Source organism: Aulonocara sp. 'chitande type north' Nkhata Bay, linkage group LG12 (assembly GCF_057382095.1).
Source record: "Aulonocara sp. 'chitande type north' Nkhata Bay isolate Kocher_YH1m ecotype deep benthic linkage group LG12, A_spYH_male_GT1.1, whole genome shotgun sequence".
In the NCBI taxonomy this organism is placed as follows: Eukaryota; Metazoa; Chordata; class Actinopteri; order Cichliformes; family Cichlidae; genus Aulonocara; species Aulonocara sp. 'chitande type north' Nkhata Bay.
The window spans coordinates 24,254,144-24,277,956 of record NC_141355.1 but is presented as its reverse complement, the minus strand read 5'-3'; the positions used below and the strand labels follow the sequence as shown (position 1 = coordinate 24,277,956).

Genomic DNA, 23,813 nt, shown 5'->3' with positions numbered 1-23,813 from the left:
CAAGCTGGAGGATTTTATTTTGAAAATCTTACAGCAACACAGTCGCTGTTGTTAGCTGCTGGTGGGGTTTTTGGACTATTTTGTGTTTTTCATGTGTGCATATGAAAAAGAAGCAGACAGGAGAAGCTTTGACACTGAGTAACACCGTAACATATGTAAAGCCATGACTCCGTATCTGTATGGCTATGGAGACAAACAGTCAGGAACACTGACAGACAAATAAATAAATTGTATGTAAATTTATTGAGCGGCCCCAAAAGTTATATATATATTTTTTTCTTTTTGTTTTACTTGTGTAGACCCGGAAAAAGACGTATTTTCAGCTTTTCTCAAAAAGTCCTAGATCAAAATATAATGGATCTGTTTTCGCCAGAAAGATGACACTGTTCTCATTAAGATGCCTCCAGGTCAAAGAGTGCAGATCAACTGGCATTGAGAAAAACACTGTTTGAAAAAGGACAAATGTTCCTACTTTGTAGTCATGCAATGATGTCTGTAAACTGAAAACCATGAGCCTAGCAACAGGTTAGAGTTAAAAATTTCAGAAGAATATTTTTCCTTTCCCTGTCTGACAGTTAATTAATGTACAGGGTGGGCCATTTCTATGGATACACCGTAATAAAATGGGAATGGTTGGTGATACTTAAGTCCTGTTTGTGGCACATTAGTATATGTGAGGGAGCAAACTCCTCAAGATGGGTGGTGACCATGGTGGCCATTTAGAAGTCGGCCATCTTGGATACAACTTTTGTTTTTTCCATAGGAAGAGGGCCATGTGACACATCAAACTTATTGGTAATGTCACAAGAAAAACAATGGTGTGCTTGGTTTCAACGTAACTTTATTCTTTCATGAGTTATTTACAAGTTTCTCTTTGTTCACAGCCATTGAAAAGTCGAAGAGGTTAACACGTGAGGAGCGGATCGAAATTGTGTTGATATCTGGTGAACGCAGTAACCGGGTCATTGCAGCAGATTTCAATGCAAGACACCCTACGAGACCACCCATCTCCCATGCTACAGTTAGCAAACTGCTTGCTAAGTTTCGTGAAACTGGTTCAGTGTTTTATTTGCCAAAATGTGGATGCAAGAAAACTGTCACTAATGAAGAAACATCAGTGGCTGTCCTAGCTTCATTCAGCAAGAGCCCACAGCGTAGCACTCGCCGCATGTCACTGGATATTAGCTACTCACAAATGGCACCCTTACAAACTCCAGCTACTGCAGCATCTCAACGAGGATGACCCAGATCGGCGCACAGAATTTGCAGAATGGGCAAAACAAAAATTGGAACAGGACCCTAGGTTCACGCAGAAGATTTTGTTCAGTGATGAGGCAAACTTTTATGTGAATGGTGAAGTTAACAAACAAAATGTTAAGAGATATATTCTAAAACACTTCTTCAGCAGAGAATCAGAGAGGAGAAACACAGAGATTTTCTTGCTAGCAAGGGCAGCCTCCAGAACTGACACACCAAGAGTGAGCCTCAGAGACTAAGCACTGAGGACTGCCCTGGTCTTTTATTTATACACTTCAGTGAGCGTTTGTTCCATACATTGATATGTGGAGGTGTACGTGTGTGTGTGTGTGCGTGTGTGTGTGTGTGTGTCAGAGTGTGACCCCATAAAGGACTTCCCTAAACCTGCTGGACTGGAAGTCCAGCAGTTCATCTAAACAAAAGGCACTTAGACTAAAACATGTATAGCTACGTTAATCCTACCGTAAAACAATAAGACAAGGTACGACCTCTCCCATACTCCTAGGATGTGGGGGTGAACGCCAGAACACCCTGGGATGTTACAGACCTCCTAGGATGAGACATTCTTTCAATATGCCATCAACTATATACTTCTAAACACAAATGATTTCATACAGTATTCTACCATATGCAAACTTATATCATTAAAAGATTATACTGACTACTAAGTACAATTTTCCATTGACACAAAACCACCGCTATTGGTCTGACACTAACCCACATTGGATGGATCCCTCCAAGACTGTTGGAACAACAAAAGTGATGGTTTGGTGTTGTATATGGGGTACAACGATAGTGGGTCCATTCTTCAGCAATGGAAACCTCAAGGCCACTGGATATTTGAAATTGCTACATGATGATGTATTTCCCTCTTTATGCACTGAAGCTGGCACGTTCCCTGAGTTTTTCCAGCAAGATGGTGCACCACCACATTATGGGTGCCAGGTCCGAGCATTCCTAGATGGACAGTTTCCTGGAAAGTGGATTGGTCGTCGTGGGCCACTTGAATGGCCCCCAAGGTCTCCCGGTCTGACCCCCTTAGACTTTTATCTTTGGGGTCATCTGAAGGCAATTGTCTATGGTGTGAAGATACGAGATGTGCAGAACCTGAAACTACAGATACTGGATGCCTGTGCTGGCATTTCTCCTGCGGTGTTGATATCAGTGTGTGAAGAGTAGGAGAAGAGGGTTGCATTGACAACCCAACACAATGGACAGCACATTGAACACATTTTATAAGTGGTCAGAAACTTGTAAATAACTCATGAAAGCATAAAGTTACGTTGAAACCAAGCACACCATTGTTTTTCTTGTGACATTACCAATAAGTTTGATGTGTCACATGGCCCTCTTCCTATGGAAAAAACAAAAGTTGTATCCAAGATGGCCGACTTCTAAATGGCCCCCATGGTCACCACCCATCTTGAGGAGTTTGCCCCCTCACATATGCTAATGTGCCACAAACAGGACTTTAATATCACCAACCATTCCCATTTTATTACGGTGTATCCATATAAATGGCCCACCCTGTACTCTAGTACGACACATTCCACCCACTGAGATGAATGTGTTTTTTGTGCATTAATTGTAATAGTTTGGAAGAAAATCAACGAGAAGAGTGGATAAATGAGCTGCTTATTTGGTCTTTGAACTATAATTCTGTGACAAATGGTGCAGGACTAGTTGGGTGCAAAACTTTTTTGTCCCTTTGCACCATAAATGGGATTTTTTCCTTTACGACAATCCCACCAAATACTGCATTTTGGCATTTTTAAGTACTGTATTTGAAGCAGCGTCCAAACTTTCTAGTCTGTTTAGCCCATACTGAATATTTTTAATTTGATCATTTTATAGCCCTTTAATCTCAAGGCAAAACCTAAGAAATCGCCCCTTTTACAGCTATTTTTGCCGTTACAGATACTTTTAAATTCTTTCCTATCTTTGTACAATTACAATCAAATATTTCTGTTTAGTATATAGGAAATGCATTTAATTATTACCACAAATAGACTCTTTCATATACTTCTCAGTCGCCATCCTGATTCATCATGACTCTGTTTCACACTTTAAATATTGCTGCAAACTGTGTATATTTTGCCATCTGGGTTATGCGCATCGATTTATAATGAGGGGTAGTTGCTGGCATGAAATCAGATAAAGGAATGGCAAACTGGCAGTGTTCTGTTTTAAATCTGCCTTTATTGATAGCAAAGGTGGAGCTGCTGAAAGAAAAAAAATCTTGCTGATGCTTTTATGTTATACTAGACTATATATGTACAGGTATAGCTACATACAGTGAAATAGTTTGTGTTGATGCACAAAGTTGGCTTTGTGAAACAAATGTCATCAATGTAAATGCTCTTTTTTTTTTTTTGCAGCAACAGATCCGGAGCCTTACTATTATGGTAAGTGAGTATGTTTTGTCTTTTTTAAGTGCAAAATTCTTAAAAGAGGCACATCTAGTTTCTGTTTACAGGCACTGTTTTTAGATGTTTAACATCAGCATCGTGTAGGGGTTAAAGTGGGATTTGGCAGGTGGGGGTACTCAAGGTTCAAGTGTATTAGGGCAGTGAGGGAACAACTATATTCTACAATATGTAGGCCCACATTATATTTGCCACTATGGCTGCTTTTCAACCCCCAGCCAGTAGAAAGCTGCAATTTGGCAACTGTTACTAATGAACACGAAAAGCTTAAATAAGCTTAAATTAAAATCAGTGACACTGTCTACTTAGCAGCCACGCATAGATTTACTGTTATTTTGAAGCATTATCTAAATTATCTTTCATTTCAAACATCAACAGGACAAAAACTTACAGGCACGTACAAAATATTTAGTAAAATCTGATACAGATCTGTTCAAACTTTGCATGCAGTTCTAATTCGACCACTATCTAAATATCTTTTAAATTTCAATTCAGAATTAAAGGGCTTATCTCTCTTTTATAATGTTTCTGGAGATACGAGGACCCATCGAGCATTGAGCCAGGACACCACAGTCTGCACTTTACAACTCCAACATAGTTCATCACTGACCCACAATACAGACTGCACGTGTATACACTTTGGATAACATGAATTAATATCAATTACCGGTTAATTTACTTTCAAAAACATTTTATGATGTGAAACATCTAGACAACTTTAGAAACTTGTTATATAGCGATCCAATCTGATTACCAAGCTGTAAACTGAACTAGAACATTACGTGTAAGCTTGAAATTTCTACCTTTATTAGAGCATTTTTCTCAAGTCTTCCCTCTGTTCTCCATCTCACAGAGTAAAATGATCATGCATTAGTATTTTTTCTTCCCTGGGAAACACAGTCACTCTGCCCTCAGCTAGCAGACAAATTATGTGTCAAACTGCAAAGAAACTGTTTTCGTGTCATACATATTGAGCTGTTTGAAATGCTGAATTTTCAAGTACTCTCCACTTCAAAAAAGTTACTCCGATTACGCTCACTGCACTTCTGTAGCACTAGCTAGATGAAGCATCTTAAGCACAGCTTTGCATCTGAACTGTAGTGACTTAACTGTCTCTGCAGCCCATAAAGACTGAAATCACTTAAAAATATTGTGTATTAAACTGCCAACCTGATTTAATTACTCATTAACTGAAAGTGCCGGAAAGTTCAGGCTCACTTTTACAACTGGTGTCGTCAACAAACACAAATTACATTTCAGCAATCTTACTCTCACGAACTCTTTTGTTTTTCTTTAGATGTTGAGAGGTTACGTACGCGTACGACCCTGCAGCTAGAACGTGTGCATGTTTAGCACGTGCTGTTTGCACGTCGTGTTTGTGTAATGACTATGTTTTTGAAACAAGCTCAGAAAACAGAGTGCTTGTCTTACAGTTGAAATATGTTTGAGAACTAATTTGTTTCTGTCTGTGTCTTTCTCCAATACGCCCTCCAACCAGCAGATCAAACCACAGGTACAGCCATATCTTTTAGTTGCTCACTCTTATCCACAAGTAACACAGACAATGAATTATTTACGGTAGTTTTGTTTTGTATTTTTGCACATCTGCCACTAGATTTGAAAGACAGAAAAAAACTGCAAAAACAAAAAAAAAGCACCCATCAGTTTGTGATATACGCTCAGGTAGCATGTTGATTACGTTAACTTTACGTCTACAAGTTGTTGAGTTTGTATAAAGTCAGTAATTAAGTAAAACGCCAGATGCTTTGGTTACTTGGACAAGTGATTTGAGCTTAATTGTTTGTAATGTTAAGGTAAGTTTCTCTATTTCAACAAAAAAAAAAAGGCTTTGAGGAAGAGGTCAGATCAATATGACCGGTGTAAACCACCTTGGATGATGAGGCTGTGAAGTTCTCTTAATCTAACCTTGTGAAAATCTGACCTCCTGTTGGAGCAGCTTCCACATGGTGGGATACTTCTGTATAATGATACTCTTGGTCTGCTTTTTGAAAAGCATAGATGAGTTTACATACCTGAGGTCAACCATCAACCCTCCAGTCGGTGGAGAATAATGTCAGGGATGATTCCTGACAGAAGGATAGCAGAAAGAGTGAATGGGAAGTTTCACAAGATGTTAGTGAGACCTTCTGTGATGTACGGTTTGGAGACTCTGGCACTGACAAAAAAGACAGAAGGCCGACCTGGAGGTGCCAAAGTTAAAGATGTTAAGATTTTCATGGGGAGTGACCAGAATAGACATGAGAATAAATGGTTTAGACATGTGTAGAGGATGTATAGAGGATATATTGGACAAAAGATGTTGAAGATGGAGCCCCCAGGAAGGAGGAAGACCTCATGTAATGAAGAAGCACATGTGGAGGGTTGGTGTGACAGAAGAGGATGGTAAGGGCTAGGATGAGATGGAGGCAGATCATCTGGTGTAGCAACCTCTAAAGTGAGAAGCTGAAAAAAGAACAAAATGTAATATTTTAGCTTATTTTGTTAGAAACACATAAACAATTTTATGCTTCAGATGAACAGTAAATCTTATTGTGTCAGTTGAAACCATATCTTTGTTTGACAGTGAGTAAAAAACACTCCTTTACTTGTCCTTAAATCACAGCTTGAGTTTCTCTTCCTCTCTGTCTCTTGCATCAATAGACACCCCTCCTCCGAATCAACACGAGGACAGAGTCGCTGTAAGTCACTTCTATTTTCCTGCAGCTCTACGGTTTTGCTGTTTGCCACTGCAAGTTATTTATGGTTTGTGCCTGTTTCTCTTTCATTTATTTGTGTTTCCTGTCTAGAAACACCTGAGCTGGCTCTATTTTTATGTAATGCGTAATTGAATAAACCCAACACATTGAAGATAAAGCAGTCCTTAAGAAAATCTGCCTTTCTTGAGCAGTGATATAAACAGCCTGTGGCCTATACCTTTTGTTGTGGTGGGTTTGGCATTTGGCTTTGTGTAGCTGTCAGTGTGTTTGCTCACCTCTCGGGAGATTTATAACCCCGATTTCTCATTGTACAGGTGTACGTGGTGGTGGGCATCGCTGCTGTAGCCTTCACTGGTTTCCTTGTAATGTTGATTATTCTCAAGTTTGGAGGAAACTCCAAGTTTGGCATCAAAGGTAAGACTTCTTGCTCTAATCTTGAGTTGTGGTCTGTGGGAGAATGAACCGGTGATTTTAGTTTGACGTGGACGGCTTCATGGATACATGAAAACATTAAAGCCTGTTATTAATTAGAGGGAGAGAAACTATGTTATGTGGTCAAAGATATTTCACTGTATGAATTAACCAAAGAACAACAACAGTATATGTTGTTGTTCTTTTGGTTTACATTTCTTCAGTTTACCCAACCTTTTGCTCTGTCACAGCTGAGTAAGACTCCAGATTCCTTGTAACCTTATAATATGTGGATGTATCGAATATTAATATGCCAACATCAAAAGCATATGGGCCAAACAGTGTTCGTCACTGACCACTAAAGCCTTGATTTGTGGTTCCACTTTTGAGGAGGCAAAATATACAGAAATCTAAGTTAAAGGTAGGATGATGGAAAATTAAAGCAATCAGAACCTGAAAGTCTTTGATCATCATGATCCTAATTTAATATGCAGGCCCTCATGTATCCACGAATTCACCCGGTTCGGATGGAAGCGGCTGCTGTTGTGATTAAGTTTCTCTGGGTCTCAGTTCTGCTGGTGCATAACATGCATGTGGACTAAAATGAACTGTAGTCTTTGTCATGTTGATGTGAAATTGATTTGGTACTGTAGCCACTGTTGAAGCCTCCACACACACATGCTTGCACACACGCCGTCTATCTTTTATGCCACATAGTTTTCCTCTTGTTTGAAACAACTGCTTCTGCATTGGCTACAAGTGTCACTAATCTGTTTCCCTCATCTGGTATTTACTATTCTGACTTACTACAGCAGATTTGTCTTTTCTCATTTTTATGCTTGGCTCAGATTTTGTCCTCCTTCTTGTAAACTAACAATAATCATTGAACCACAGTCCTTCCATTTTTCACATCGTACATACAAAAATGGTCATGCTTCATTTTAGTGCTCACATATTCCGTGTGTAGCTATAGAACTATAGGTGAACACATTAATCTTTAATTTTGAAATGAGCCCTTTCAGTCTTTCATTCAGTTTGGTTGAGAAAATAAATACGCGAAATTTACATTCAGGGCAGACGGTCCATGAACTCCTCGTCTTGAGGAAGTCGTTCTTTGCTTTTTAAAGATTTTTGTTTTTAGGAATAAAACGTTTCTTGGCACCACTTGAGCCATCACCGTTTGATGCAGCGTAGGTTTATATTTCACATTCAAATTAGCGAACCAAAAAGTGAATGCAAATGTAGTCACAGAGTTACTCGATGTGCGTTGCCAAGTGTGTGCGCCTTTATGTGTGTGACTCTCAGTTACACTGTAGAAGTGCAGTATTTTGACAGTGATTGATTTATGGGCCCCCGGAGAAGGAAGGATGTGGGACAGAAGGAGCAAAAGGATACACATTGTGTTTGTGTGTGTGAGATTTCTTAGATGTCTTAGTATCATATATACAGTATATATTTGTGTGTTTGTGAACATCCAAGCATTTTTGCATCCTGTGCAGGAGGTTAGGTCACATTACAGTTTTGCCCTCTGATTGCTTCCCTTGACTCTTCATCTTCCTTCCTTTCAACCCTTCCACCTTCCTCTTTCTGTTCACATTCCCCACACATGTAGAAATACAGATGCATGTGCCCGGCAGCAAGTTTACGCTGCAGTAAGTTTATGGAGAGAGAAATTTCGAGAGGCCTGCATCAGTATGAACAACAGATCTAGACAGGGGGTTCAACAGCTGCGAGTAATCCACAGCAGCACTGAGCCCACTGAAATTAATCTCAACAAGAGAAACACAACTGCTGATGGCAGCTCCTCACCAGTCCTAATCTAAAACAAAAACTATTTTGTCATTGCAAAATAACTAAATCACCCCCACATGATGATGGCGAACTTGTGATCAGAAAGTGTAAAGAGTGCGTGTCAGGCCTTGTACCATATTGAGCAGGTGTGCAGTGAAAAATCGTCACTCGCCTCACTGAGCTGAGGATGATTTGCTGACCGCCTCTTTTTGATAGCTGAGTAAAAAGCTGTGGCTGGTTTACATTATTTATGCCGACTGCATTATTCTGCTCCTCTCTCATTAATAACACATGGACAACGTTTGGTACTGGTTTCCTTGCATGATCTCTTCGCTGCTTCTTGACACTAGAAGGATGATTTCATTTAGTGTGTATAGTAGTTTGTTTTCTCGTGTTGGCACAAAGGAGCAGGTAATATTTAAGTCTGCAGTAGGTTCACATGTGTGCATGCATCAGCAGCGGTGACATGTTGCAGTGTTTACTGTTGTAATCTGATCGAGCCCGTCTTCATGTTGGGGATAATTTATTATCCAATGGTAATTTTCTTGTTTTAGCTTTAGACACTCATGTGGAGCCTGCTGCTGTATGAAAGCTATATGTAATAATCTGAAAGCATCAGACTTAGCTTTGTCCTCATAATGTTTTATTAAAAAACAGGCTGCATTTAAGGCTTTATGATTTTTATTGGTCACTGCTGATGCTGACATATGGAAAAAATGCAGACTACGTCCTGAGTGCAGAAACATGCATAGCAGAAGCCTAATGATTAGGGTTGGCACATTACCAGAATTTGAAACTTGAAAGCGATAGGCTGGAAAATAATTGATATGTGGTAGGATTTTCATTATTATATGAGGAAAAGGTGACAAAAATAAAGATAATATCTTATGATACAAACAACATAACAGTCATGTGTGTGTTTGAGTGTATACAGTTTTTAACAAATATATAAATTAGTCGGGCTCACCTCTACACATGGCTTGGGCTCTGGAACCAGTCCCCTGGAGAGGGGCTGGACTCTGTCTCAGTCTGGAGTTGCCCCTGGTGAGAGGCGGCGGGCTGGGGTGGGTATCCTAATATCCCCTCGGCTTGCTGCCGGTACGTTGGGGTTTTTCCCGGTGGACGAGAGGGTTTGTTCCCTGCGCCTCAGGGTCGGGGAACGGGTCCTGACTGTCATCTGCGCTTATGCGCCGAGTGGCAGTACCCAGCCTTCTTAGAGTCCCTGGGGGGGGGTGCTGGAGGGTGCTCCACCTGGAGACTCTGTTGTCCTGCTGGGAGACTTCAATGCTCACGTGGGTAACGACAGCGAGGCCTGGAGGGGCGTAATTGGGAGGAACGGCCTCCCTGATCTGAACCCAAGCGGTGCTCTGTTATTGGACTTCTGTGCTAATCACAGTTTGGCCATAACGAACACCCTGTTCGAACATAAGAGTGTCCATAAGTGCACGTGGCACCAGGACGCTCTAGGCCGTAGGTCGATGATCGATTTTGTAATCGTATCAGCAGACCTGCGACCATATGTTCTGGACACTCGGGTAAAGAGAGGGGCTGAGCTGTCAACTGATCACCACCTGGTGGTGAGTTGGATCAGGTGGCGGGGGAGGACGCTGGACAGACCTGGTGCACCTAAACGCGTAGTGAGGGTGTGCTGGGAACGTCTAGCAGAGGCCCCAGTCCGCGAGATCTTCAACGCACACCTCCGGCAGAGCTTCAACAGCATTCCGAGGGAGACTGGGGACATTGAGTCCGAATGGACCATGTTCAGCGTCTCCATTGCCGAAGCTGCTGCATTGAGCTGCGGCCGCAAGGTGGTTGGTGCCTGCCGTGGTGGTAATCCCCGAACCAAATGGTGGACACCAGAGGTGAAGGGAGCCACCAGGCTGAAGAAGGAGTCCTATCGGGCTTGGCTAGCCTGTGGGACTCCGGAGGCAGCCGACAGGTATCGACAGGCCAAGCGGAATGCGGCTCGGGCAGTGGCTGAAGCAAAAACTCGGGTGTGGGAGGAGTTCGGAGAGGCCATGGAAAAAGACTTTCGGACTGCCTCAAAGAGATTCTGGCAAACCGTCAGACGTCTCAGGAGGGGAAAGCGGTGCTCTACCTGCACTGTGTATAGTGCTGGCGGAGCGCTGCTGACGTCGACTGAGAAAATTGTCAGGCGGTGGAAGGAATACTTCGAGGACCTCCTTAATCCCACTGACACGTCTTCCGAGGAGGAAGCAGAGTCTGGGGATGAGGGGAATGACCCGCCAATTTCCGGGGGCGAGGTCACTGAGGCAGTTAAACAACTCCTTGGTGGCAAAGCCCCTGGTGTTGATGAGGTCCACCCCGAATTCCTGAAGGCTCCGGACGTTGTAGGGCTGTCCTGGTTGACACGCCTCTGCAATGTTGCGTGGAGATCAGGGGCAGTACCTGTGGACTGGCAGACCGGGGTGGTGGTCCCCATCTTTAAGAAAGGGGACCGGAGGGTGTGTTCCAACTACAGGGGGATCACACTCCTCAGTCTCCCTGGGAAAGTCTATGCCAGGGTGCTGGAAAGGAGAGTTCGTCCGTTAGTCGAACCTCGGATACAGGAGGAACAATGCGGTTTTCGTCCTGGTCGCGGAACACTGGACCAGCTCTTTATCCTCTCCAGGATACTTGAGGGTGCATGGGAGTTTGCCCAACCAGTCTACATGTGTTTTGTGGACTTGGAGAAGGCATTCGACCGTGTCCCTCGGGGTGTCCTGTGGGAGGTGTTGCGGGAATATGGGGTGTCTGGCCCATTGCTACGGGCCATTCGATCCCTATACAACCGTTGCAAGAGCTTGGTTCGCATTGCCGGCAATAAGTCGGACTCGTTCCTGGTGGGTGATGGGCTCCGCCAGGGCTGCCCTTTGTCTCCGGTTCTGTTCATAATTTTTATGGACAGGATTTCTAGGCGCAGCCAAGTGGCGGAGGGCTTTCACTTTGGTGGCCTCAGAATCTCATCTCTGATTTTTGCTGATGATGTGGTTCTGTTGGCTTCATCGGGTGAGGGCCTCCAGCTCGCACTGGAACGGTTCGCAGCCGAGTGTGAAGCAGCGGGAATGAGGATCAGCACCTCCAAATCTGAGGCCATGGTTCTCAGCCGGAAAAGGGTGGAGTGCCCACTCCGGGTCGGGGATGAGTTCCTGCCCCAAGTGGAGGAGTTCAAGTATCTCGGGGTCTTGTTTGCGAGTGATGGGAGAAGGGAGCCGGAGATCGACAGCTGCAGTAATGCGGACGCTGCACCGGTCCGTCGTGGTGAAGAGGGAGCTGAGTGTAAAAGCGAAGCTCTCAATTTACCGGTCGATCTGCGTCCCTACCCTCACCTATGGCCACGAGCTGTGGGTAGTGACCGAAAGAACGAGATCGCGGATACAAGCGGCAGAAATGAGCTTCCTCCGAAGGGTGGCTGGCCTCTCCCTTAGAGATAGGGTGAGAAGTTCGGCCATCCGGGAGGGGCTCAGAGTAGAGCAGCTGCTGCTCCACATCGAAAGGAGCCAGCTGAGGTGGTTCGGGCATCTGACAAGGATGCCCCCTGGGCGCCTCCTGGGTGAGGTGTTCCAGGCATGTCCCACCGGGAGGAGGCCCCGGGGCAGACCCAGGACACGCTGGAGAGATTATATCTCTCGGCTGGCCTGGGAACGCCTTGGTATTCCCCCGGATAAGCTGGAGTAGGTGGCTGGGGAGAGGGAGGTCTGGGCCTCTTTGCTTAGGCTGCTGCCCCCGCGACCCGGCCCCGGACAAAGCGGATGAAGATGGATGGATGGATGGATGGATGGATATAAATTACCCGTAAAAACAAGAAACTGAACTATTTTAGAAATGAGACTAAAGCTTGTCTAAAACTAAAATATTATTATCATTATTATTTTTTCACATTTTTTCAAATTCACATTTTTTAATCAAAACTTGAACCGGCACAATGGACTAATCAGAGAAGTCCGAAATTAATCACACATAACATTCAGTCACTAAAACAAATTTTTCTGTTCAAGAATGCAAGTAAATAACTATAATTTAGCATCTTAATAAAAAAAAAGCTTTTCTATTTTTTTGCAAAACTGTAAATCTGAAAACTCATGGATAACAAAATAATTATTTTTTAACAGATTTTTTTTTTTTTTGCATTACCATTACAGAAACATTTTTTTAAAATGACTTTGGTAAGTAACAAATCATACAAAAGACAACTTTTTAAGGTTGTGTGGTAGCGCTGTACCTCTGTTTACACTAGTGGTGTGCGGATTGATATTGAAATGTATCCATTCCTCCAATACCAGTTATTTATGTTCTAGAATAGATTCTCATATTAAAATATCGATATTTTAGTAATTTGGGGTAAATTTGTAGTTTATCATTAACAGGAACACAGTGGAAAGAAACTATATCATTGAGATCGTCTAAATTGGAACTACTTCCTCTTCCGCCTTTCATAGTCATATGTGAAATACGGCTGTATAAATGTGTCGCAGCCCTTTGGCGTGCACATTCGCAATAATGGCTGAGCGTAAACCGAGTCATATGTGGACGTATTTTACCTCCACAAACAGCCAAGACGCAGTTTGCGATACATGTTGCAAGACCACTAACCTCGTCAAACACCTCAGAGTAAATCATATCACAGAATATGATGAGTTTATGTTGAGGCGAACCAAAGAGGAGGAGAGGAGTGGGACAGGCGCTGCTGGGCGAGACAGACGTCTCTCGTGGAGTCCTTTAGTGTTGCAGGCAGGCACTATCCAGGTACAGAGGAGGAAAATGCTGGGTACATAGGCTAGGTCTCATGAACAGTCTTGGGGAGTAATGGAATACATGTACCGGAGTTATGTATTTAAAGTACAAATTCAAATTCAAATTCAAATTTTATTTGTCACACACACACAACCATACACAGTATGACATGGGGGTGAAATGCTTGTAGCTGTACAATGCCCGACCATTAAATGACAGAAGAAAAGTTTTACAATATTTACAATTTACTACAAAAATTTACAAATTAACTTAGGAATTTACAGTAAAGAATGTGCAAATAGCAGAAGAGATTATAAAGATAAGGATTATAAATTATAGGAATTATAGGATTATAGGAAATGTGTGGTGGTGCGTGTGGTGACGTGTGTGAGAGTCCAGTCTTATAGTGACGTGTTTGGGAGAGTCCAGTCCTACACCTGGTTCAGGCCCCGAATAGCCTGGGCGAAGAAGCTCCTCTTCATTCTCTCTGTTTTGGCCTTAAGGGAGCGGAAGCGCTTCCCAGACCTCAACAATGAGAAGAGTCCATTGTTGGGATGGGAGAGGTCCATCATAATCTTCCTAGCTTTGGACTTGCACCGCTTGGTGTAGATGGACAGCAGGTCAGGGAGCTCTGATTGAATGATGCGTTCTGCCAAGCGCACCACCCTTTGCAGATCTCGTCTGTCCTGCTTGGTGCTGTTCCCAAACCAGGTGCAGATGTTTGACGTCAGGACGCTCTCGATGGTGCAGGAGTAGAAGTTCTTGAGCACCTTCAGTGGCAGATGGAAGTCTCTAAGTCTTCTGAGGAAGAAGAGACGCTGACGGGCTTTCTTAACCAGGGTGTTGATGTGACAGGACCATGACAGGTCCTGAGTGATGTGGACACCCAGGTATCGGAAACTGTCCACTCTCTCCACTGGCGTGCCACTGATGATGAGGAGTTTGTAATTCCTCGCCTGCTTTGTAGTGAAGTCCACGATCAGCTCCTTAGTCTTGCTGATGTTTAGGAGGAGGTTATTCTCCTGGCACCAGGTCTCCAGGTTCCTAATCTCCTCCAGGTAGGCCGTCTCGATGTTGTCGGAGATCAGGCCCACAACAGCAGTGTCGTCAGCAAACTTGACAATGGAGGTGGTGTCGGATGTGGCTACACAGTCATAAGTGTACAGTGAGTACAGCAGGGGGCTTAAAACACAGCCCTGAGGCACTCCAGTGCTGAGTGAGATGGAGGGGGAGACTTGTTTTCCTACCCTCACTGATTGGGGTCTGTCTGTGAGGAAGTTGAGGATCCACTGACACAGTGATGAGCTGAGTCCTAGATCCGTCAACTTGGTGAAAAGCTTAGAGGGAATTATTGTGTTGAATGCTGAACTGTAGTCCACGAACAGCATCCTAACATAATTCCCTCTGCCAGTGTCCAGGTGACTCAGGGATGTGTGGAGCAGGTGAGATATGGCATCGTCTGTGGAAAGATTAGTCCGGTAAGAAAACTGAAGTGAGTCGATGGTGGGAGGAAGTGAAGAAGTGATGTGATCTCTCATCAGTCTTTCAAAACACTTCATCACAATTGAAGTCAGTGCTACAATATGAGTAACTGTATTCTGTTACAGTTACCATTTAAAAAGGTGGTAATCAGAATACAGTTACTTTGTTGAAATGAATGGATTACACGGCGGTCTTTTCCTGTTTCATATGTTAGGCTATGCCCTCTCTATTTTTGGTAATTCCGTGTCGTTGGAAACCCAAACAAAACACGCAATAGGAGCATACTTGGAGTATATATATATATATATATATATATATATATATATATATATATATATATATATATATATATATATATATATACAAAAAACTTGAATATTACAATGTTTATTTATCAGATAAAATAAGTTAAATGTCACCATTATTATTGCCCGGCCGGAAACAGCGGGGGTGTCCAAATTCAGAGGCTGCATCCACCTGAAGACCCGGCCTTCGTGGCCTAAGTGGGCCGGGTCCTCCGAAAGCCAGGTAGGCCAGAAGTGAGCGACTGTTACATTTGACGGTCAGAATTACGTCACGAGCTCTCGGTGGAGTGAAACTCTGCCGTCTGCTCCTTGCTATCTAAAATATAACCGGACGCTGGCGTAAATTCTCGACCATCTCACATTTCTGTTCAATCAGTTTTCTGTTTGACATTTATTCAGTTGTATGAAGACCCTGGAGGAATCCTCCCAAGGGATTAATAAAGTTTCATTTAATCTAATCTAATCTAATAACTTTAATCTCAGCCAAACCAATTTACTAACAAACAAATAAAACACTGAAAAAAGCCAAACAATTACATTTTTAAGGTATCCGAGTGACTTATATATCATGTTTAGCCTGAGTAGCGAAAGACCGCGCGGGTCTGAAAACGATGAAGCCGGGGGTTCGCTGTTCTCACCGGCTCGAGTGACCATTGAACCCCCCGGCTAGCTATTGAGCCAGTGTTGCCAATTTAGCGACAAATCTGGCGACTTTTTCTGGTATTATTGGAGACTTATTTATGACGATTTTTTGATGTGAAAACGCGCATCGCTCGTACTCTCAACAAGCAGCGGTGCTGCCGTGGGCACCTCACCCGTGCCAAAGCGCTCACAGGCGGAGGATAGTCCTCCCCCAGCTGCTATCAGGGCAGGAGATGTTCACACCTACGCGTCCAAACTGCAAATGAATCGCGCATGAGCGAAGCCGCTGCTCCCGCACTGACTGTAACGCAGTCAGTTCTTCTTTTACTGTTATGCTTTTTTGTGGATCACAAGGTTTAAAACTACTTATAAAAACACACACACACAAAGTAACTCCACCAGAGTGCCTCCAAAGGATGCAGGCTGGGACACAGCTTCTGTCTCTCGCTAGCAAAGTTGACCCAGACAGTTAAGCTAGTTCTCGGCTACGAGCCCGACACATAACCTAAGGTATTAGCCAGAGGTCCCTTTACTATGGTTCAGAGCCGCAGACCTGTTCTGTTTTATACACACAGAATACTTTTCTATACGAGATCGCTGCAAAAAGTGCAGCCTTACCTAGTGTCCACTCTACTGTTACTCATTTTATATTAAGATTTAAAAATCTAGTTGGTATTGGTATGACGAGTAGCCTTCGGTAGTGATGTGCGATACCACTGATTTCCTTTCCGATCCGATACCAAGTAAAATTCAGGGTAGTATCGACGATACTGATCCGATACCAATACTCTGTACAAAAACTTAATGTTTCATTGTCTTTCATAATACAATATATACTTTCATTATGTAATTGTAGTAATAATATAAGGATATAGCTTCATAATGATTTCAGTACATCAGACTACTTGTTCTTATTGCTCAATAATGCAGAATAATCATATAGAAAAAAAAAACTTGAGGTTGTGCGCTATTTGAACACCTTGCCTGCCTGCAGCACTAAAGGACTCCGCGAGAGACGTCTGTCTCGCCCTAGCAGCACCTGTCTTCTCTTCGCCTCAAGATAAACTCATCATATTCTGTGATATGATTTACTCTGAGGTGTTTGACGAGGGTAGTGGTGTTGCCAAAACACATCACTCTTGCCACATGTATTGCAAACCACGTCTTGGCTGTTTGTGGAGGTAAAATACGTCCACACATGACTCCATTTATGCTCAGCCATTGTTTTGAGTGTGCATGCCCTGTGTATTTTATTTTATTTGTAGATGATTGCCCAAGAGCAGCAACACTCACAAGATGCCTTGTAGAGATGATTGTGAAGTACCCCCAGCCTCTGTCCATAGTGGAGGACCAAAGTTTCCAGGGATTTGTGAGAGCTCTTGACTCAAAATATGAACTCCCAGGAACAAAAACACTGACAGAGACTCATCTTGTAAATTTGTTTGATGAATGCAAAGGCAAAGTAAGAGCATCTTTGCAAAATGCTTCTAGTGTTGTACTTACCACTGATATGTGGACCTCACTGTCCACAGAGGCATATTTGACTGTAACATGTCATTTCATTGAAAACTGTCAAATGAGAGAATTTGTCCTAGAAACCCACTCTTTCCATGGGCAGCAGATGATATCAGCTCAGCGCTTAAGCGCATCACAGAAGAATGGTGCATAACTGAGAAGGTGGTTGCAGTTGTGACAGATAATGGTGCAAATATGGTTGCTGCAGTGCACAAAGCTGGCATCATCCCTGTTTTGCACACACACTGAATTTAGTTGTAAAGGACAGTGTAAAATCTGTCCCGGAAGTGGTGCAGGTGCTGGAAAAATGCAGTGTGATTGTTTCACCACAGCACAAACGCTACAGAGAAGCTCAGGGATATTCAGCAACAGTTGAAAGTGGCAGAACACAAGCTAATTCAGTCAGTAGATACCTGCTGGAACTCTGTCTTTCACATGGTGGAGAGGCTCTGTTAGCAAAATGAAGCTGTGACCACAGCCCTCTGCCTTTTAGGGAAGAATGCATTGTGCTTAAATGTGGGAGAATTATCCCTCATCAAGCAAACAGTTGATGCACTTCGGCCATTTGAAGAAGCAACACAGGAAGTTTTATCTGAAAAACACGTTTCAGTCTCCAAAGTGATTCCACTTGTGTCACCCATTCACAGGGCTGTAGCAGCCTGTGAACGTCAGGGCAGCTCCCTTGCCACACAGCTGGCACAGCAATGTCAGCACAGATTCAGTGGTATTGAGAGCATTCACTGTCTAGTGGCAAGTACATTTCTGGATGTTAGGTTTAAACACCTTGGTTTCCGAGACAAAGACAATGTTGACATATTAAAAAAAACGTCTCCACACTGAAATGCAGGAAGTGTATCAGACAGGACAGTCTGCTCCCACTCTAACTGTAAGCTCAACACCTACTGTTAGCTCTGCCTCAGGGCCTTCTACTTCAGAGTCTAGACAGAGTCCTGCACCCGCAGGTCCAGCTGCAACAAAAGGAGGGATATGGACAGATTTTGACATGGCCAACATCACCGGTCAGCTTCCAGTGATGCACCCATTGAATTACGCCAGTACTCACAGGAAAAACTCATTCCCCGAGATAAGGATCCACTGGTTTGGTGGCAAGAGCATGAACAAACCTTCCCATCCCTAAGCAGACTTGCAGTGAGATACCTGGGAATTGTCTTTTCAAAGGCAGGAGAGGTTGTGAGCAAAAAACGGAGCAGACTTGAAGGGAAAACTGTAAATATGCTGTTGTTCCTAAACAAAAACCTTTGAATAAGGGAAAGTGTTACTGTCAAATGTTTTTGTTGAAATGTCCAGGCACGTTAAATATTAAATGACATGTTAAATTACGTGTTCACATAGCCCACAACTTAAGGCTTTTTTATTTGTAGGTGATAATTCTGCATTATTAAACAATAAGAACAAGTAGTCTGATGTCCTGTAATCATTATAAAGCTATAATTTGAAATACAATAAAACATTACGTTTTTGTGCAAAGTATCGGTATCGGATCAGTATCTTCAAATTTTTCTTGCCATTGGATCGGAAGGGAAATCATTGGTATGGCACATCACTACTTGGCATCACATTTTTCTTGCTCAATAAATAGAGCCGTTAAAGCAGCCTGTCACTGTTTCTGTCTAGTTGCGGACTTTTCCTTGCTTCAGTCTGGCACATGAAGAGAGACAAAATGCTTTTCAGATACAAATAATTGTTTTACTTTTTTAAATGAACAGTTTCTTAATGTTACTGACATTTGCTGCATAGCTCCCACAATAATGTTATTGTTTTATTACTAGCCATAGCTGCTAGCTGTCGGGCAACTGTTGGTGTTAGCATGTATGCCAGCCATGCTAATATTTCTGATAGCTGTTCAACAGTTAAATGTTGTTGAAATGGAAGATTTACTGACCTGGAATATTGTCTTAGAGTTTTTTCAGTGTTGTGAAGGTCAGCTACTTCAACTGCTAGCAAGGTGAGTGTGCCTCTCTGTCTGCAGCAATGCTGTATGAAGCTATGTGTCATCGGAAGAGGCGAAGACGGTAGTTTTGTACTCATTCTGTTACAAATGAGCATAGAAATGAGCAATTATAATTTTTATTATCAATTAGTATATGAGTATAAATACTTTTTAAAAACCCCTCTAAAGGCACAGTACGAGTAAAAGCATATTTTGCTTATTGTTTAAATTATTAAGGTTGAAAATATGTTGAGTTTAGTCCAGTTTAATCTCTTCGTAAACGTGAAGCGTAAAAGAAATCCCCACCAAAAAAGAGTCTACGTGGAAATTACTGTGTGTCCCATTTAATCTTACCTCCATAACTTTAAATTAAACAATAACAACATTAAGGGTATGCTATTCAGAGTAACAGTGACATTGTTTATGGATGAAAGCATGTCCACAGAGTCAGTAAGATACAATCAGTTAGCTCTTTGGATTTAAGACAGAGATTTGGATTTAAGACAGAGACACTAAACTGTGGAATTTCTCCCACCATTTGAGTTTCCATGGTACTTGTCAGTACCATTTAGGATCTAACCTGTTCCCAAATAAGACTAAACCTGCCTGATCGATACAGCCCCAGAGAGAAAGCAAACAAGGTTTTTGGAGACTAATTGTGTGGTCTGCCACCTCGTCTGTGTCTGGTTCCACAATACCAAGGCTGCATCTCTTGGAATAAAATTTAGAGCTGTATTGTGGATGAGTCCTACTTTACCACAAGATTCAGACCCTGAAAATTAGAGGTAGAACAGGAACACACTGGCTTAAATAGGCCAATTGAAAGCCTAACAGTTTTCACCAAATTACACATAACAACCACCCAAAACTAAACGCAGAGCTCTGAAAGAGGAACGAACCTAGTTACGTGTAAGTGGGCATGTAGGAAGAAAAGTACAACACAAACGACTGTTATGTGGTAAGAGCGAGGCAGAAATGTCAAGACTGGGGAGGAAAATGATTGATTAAAAGTTTAAAAAAAAAAAAAAGTAAATATGACATGTGGAAAGTGTGAGACAGGTGGAGAAGCAGAGAGAGAGAGTGAATGTTAAAACTGACATTTGACACGTCAGACTGAGAAAAACAGAGAGTCAGCAAGGAGGTGAGAAAGAGGGAGAGACATTAAAATCTAGCCCAGAGCGGGACAAAGAGAAATAGGAAAAATTGGCAGAAAGAAAGAGATGAAAAGAAAAGTCTTCTCTTGTCCACTTATCAATGATTCATCGTTAGTGCAGGTTTCAATTTTCTCCTTGTTTGGTGGAGTTGCATGCCTCCGTCTTTCTCTCCCTCTCCCTCTTTCTCTCACATGCGCACACAGCGCCTCACTGTCGATCGATCGATACGACACCCTCAAGGTCAGCAGGGCTTCATTCTAGGCCCAAGTCATTACTGAGCATGCTCAGGGTACCCACCACTGCCTCCTCCTCCTTTCCCTTAACTTCCTGTAGAAAAGCAGTACTGGCTTCAGTTGTTCAGCGTTTTAAGAAACCAAAACGAAATCTGAATGAGCTGAACTACAAAGTCAAGACTCTGAAAACAGTCAGTGTACGGCAGAGTAACCTTCAATACCTTTGCAGCACTGACTGAAAGGCGTCAGCACCAAGAGATTGTTAAAAACCAAATACAGGAATCGGGTGCCAGATCAGAGGGTCATTTTCTATGAACAAAGCAAATAATCTATAGCCATGCTTGTGGCAAAGGCACAACAAAAGCACAACAGTGCATGCTAAAATGTTCTTGTGGTAATGTCACATTTACCATGTAAGCATATTTGTATTTTATTTGTATATTAGCAGTAAGCTAGTGGATAGCAGGTTTGTGTGGGATACGTTTAGCCATTAAAGAAGCAAACACAATTTTTAGCAGTGATTCTTTTAACAAATTTAATCTGGGCCAAAGTGACACCACTCCTCGAGTCATGACTGTGCTTAGACCTGTGGGTACGATTTGCATCTCTAAGAAAGAATTTTCTTATTCTTGTATTAAAAAAAACATTGTATGAATTAGTTTGGAATAACAATAATTTAAATAGTAATGCTTAATTTTACATTTTAGGCATAATTTGTGACTAACTTATTTGACTGAGTCATTTTTTTTTTTTGAACTGCTGTAATTCTTCATGGCATATTTCCAACAAGGTGCTGGAAACATTCTCTGGGAATTTTATTGACATGGTTGCACCACACAGCTGCACATCGATGATGCGAAGCTTCTGCTCCAGCAAATCTCAAAAGTGGTCTATTGGATTGGGATCTGGACACCGTGGTGGCCGTTTGAGTTCAGTGAACTCACTGTCATGTTCGAGAAACCAGTTAAAGATTATTTGAGCTTTGTAACACGGTGTGTTATCCTGTGGGAAGCACTCATCAGAAGATGGAACACTGGGTTAAAAAGGGATGGACTTGGTCAGCAACAATACTCAGGCCGCGATGTTTCAGTGATGCTCAACTAGTACAATCCCCGCATCATTACACCACCACTGACAGGCAGGGTGGAGCAATGCTGTCATGTTGTTTACACCAAATTCTGACTCTAACAACTGCATGTCACAACGGAAACTGACACTTGAGACCAGACAACATTTTTCCAAACTTCTATTTTCTAGTGTTGTTAGTTGAGGGGCGTGGCACCTGGTGTGGTCTTCTGCTGCTGCAGCCCGTCTACTTTAAGGTTTGATGCATGTGTGTTCTAACATGCTCTTCTGCATACAGCGTAATGAGTAGTTATTTGAGTTATTATTGCCGTCATATCAGCTCTAAGCCGTCCAATCATTCTTTTATCTAAACAAGGACTTTTCACTCAGAGAACTGTTGCTCACTGGATATTTTCTTTTTTCCAGACAGCATTAAATTTCCCAACCATTTAAAAACAAACCTAAATCCTGTGGTGTTAATTTTTATTACTGTGGGATTGGATTCAATCTGGTCAGATCTGTTAACTGTGTTGCAGCTAACTCTTATCAAATTTTCCATCCATTAAATATCGCTATGCAGTGATTGTCTGCACAATACACAGTACTGCATTTCTGAATGGTTAGGGTTTGTTTTTTTTCACATGGGATAGGGACATATGGAACAGATATTTTCCAAAACAAAAGGAGTAAAATTTTTCTAGCCTGAGCCTTTAGACTCCATGTCAATGTATTCATAAATAAGAAGGGCTCATGTAAAGGTCAGCTGGTTAAGAGTTTTTGTGCTGCCTTCCAGAGTGAAGCTGGACTTTTCTTAGCAACTTTAAAACTTGTTTGCAAGTCAGCGGGTTATTTGTGCTAAATGGCCTAAAGCTCTGCTATTCTGAAATTATAGATACTTGAACTGCCATGCAAAATTGCACACAATTATTTTCCACCTGACAAACTTTGTGCAAAATGAGCCTTGAAAAACATGCAGATGTAATAAAAAATGCTTTAAATTGTTTTACAGCAGGTTCTTATTCAGAGAAACTGACGTTTAACTTTGTTGTGTTTATTTCAGTTAAAGAGGGTCGAGTCTGTGCAGTTCAGTGAGCACAGAAACAACACTGCACAAATAAGTTTGTTGGAGAAAGATGACTGTGACATATTCTCAAAGGAACCGGCTGTTTATTTAAATTTGGGTTTTAACTTTTGTCTGTGCGATTGTCAGTCTGCTCACGTCTGTTGTTTATGTGCTCAGGGACGTCAATGTGGCCCCAGATCTCCTCTTTAAAAAAGCATCATAACTTATAGCCCCGATTGCTGAAGCTTTAACAATAAAACAGTTTGCAATAAATGGTTTTAATCCTCTTCAATGTAAAATTTATTTTAGGGAAAGTTGATATTTTTATACCTTTTAAACAAAAAATACAAACTATATTAACAACGCTAAGCGAACCCTTCTGCAGGAAATGGCTTTAGCCCCATGTGACCCCTTGACATAAAGCATTGATGGATGGCTAGAACAGAAGCCACCCATCTTGGTTGTTTTTGTTTATTATGAACTTTTAGTTGTGGAAGTTTTTCAAGGAAGAGTTTGGTTTGATTGAAGATTTTAATGTTGAGAGCTGGAGAAAGAAAATTCAAAATGCCTACGGCAGATCCTAAGGGCAGCGATTGCTTGAAGTGCTCTGAAAATGGAAACTGCTCTTTTCCAAAGTGAAACGTTGCCTGTAGACCGTGTCTGTGCACTTTCCTGACTGCAGCTTTTTCTTTTTGTTCACGGCGCTAGGTAAGTGAACATCTTTGCAGTCTTTTCCACATTCATTTCTTGCGAGTTCACCTCTGCAGACTGACATATTTGAATTTGTGTTGTTCTTTGATCAGTTGTTGAAATGCTGCAAAGTTTAACAGACACCACAGAAACGTGGCGTGATACTGTAAAATGCCATCATTTTCAGAAGCTGTTTTCAAAATGTCTCATTTTTGCGGAAAATTTCGGAATTGGCTGAAGACAGGAAGTGAAGTAGGCATCGGCAATGTTTACTCATTACCTAAAGTGCCTCCTGTGGTTTCATTTTCTGTTATTTTGTGCAGGATTTGAAAGCTCTCTTCTCTGAAATCAGACAAAGCGGGCAATCAGAAGCCTTG

At 42.2% G+C, this 23,813-nt stretch overlaps 1 protein-coding gene across 1 annotated transcript in view; it reads left to right on the top strand.

Annotated features, from left to right (window-relative positions):
• Positions 1–23,813, top strand: part of ntrk2a (neurotrophic tyrosine kinase, receptor, type 2a) — a 108,314-nt gene that overhangs the window by 19,387 nt on the left and 65,114 nt on the right. The window contains exons 10-13 of the mRNA XM_086314547.1: positions 3,636–3,662; positions 5,182–5,196; positions 6,345–6,382; positions 6,715–6,814. Coding sequence (XP_086170673.1) covers positions 3,636–3,662; positions 5,182–5,196; positions 6,345–6,382; positions 6,715–6,814 — 180 coding nt within the window. The remainder of the gene's footprint in view (positions 1–3,635; positions 3,663–5,181; positions 5,197–6,344; positions 6,383–6,714; positions 6,815–23,813) is intronic.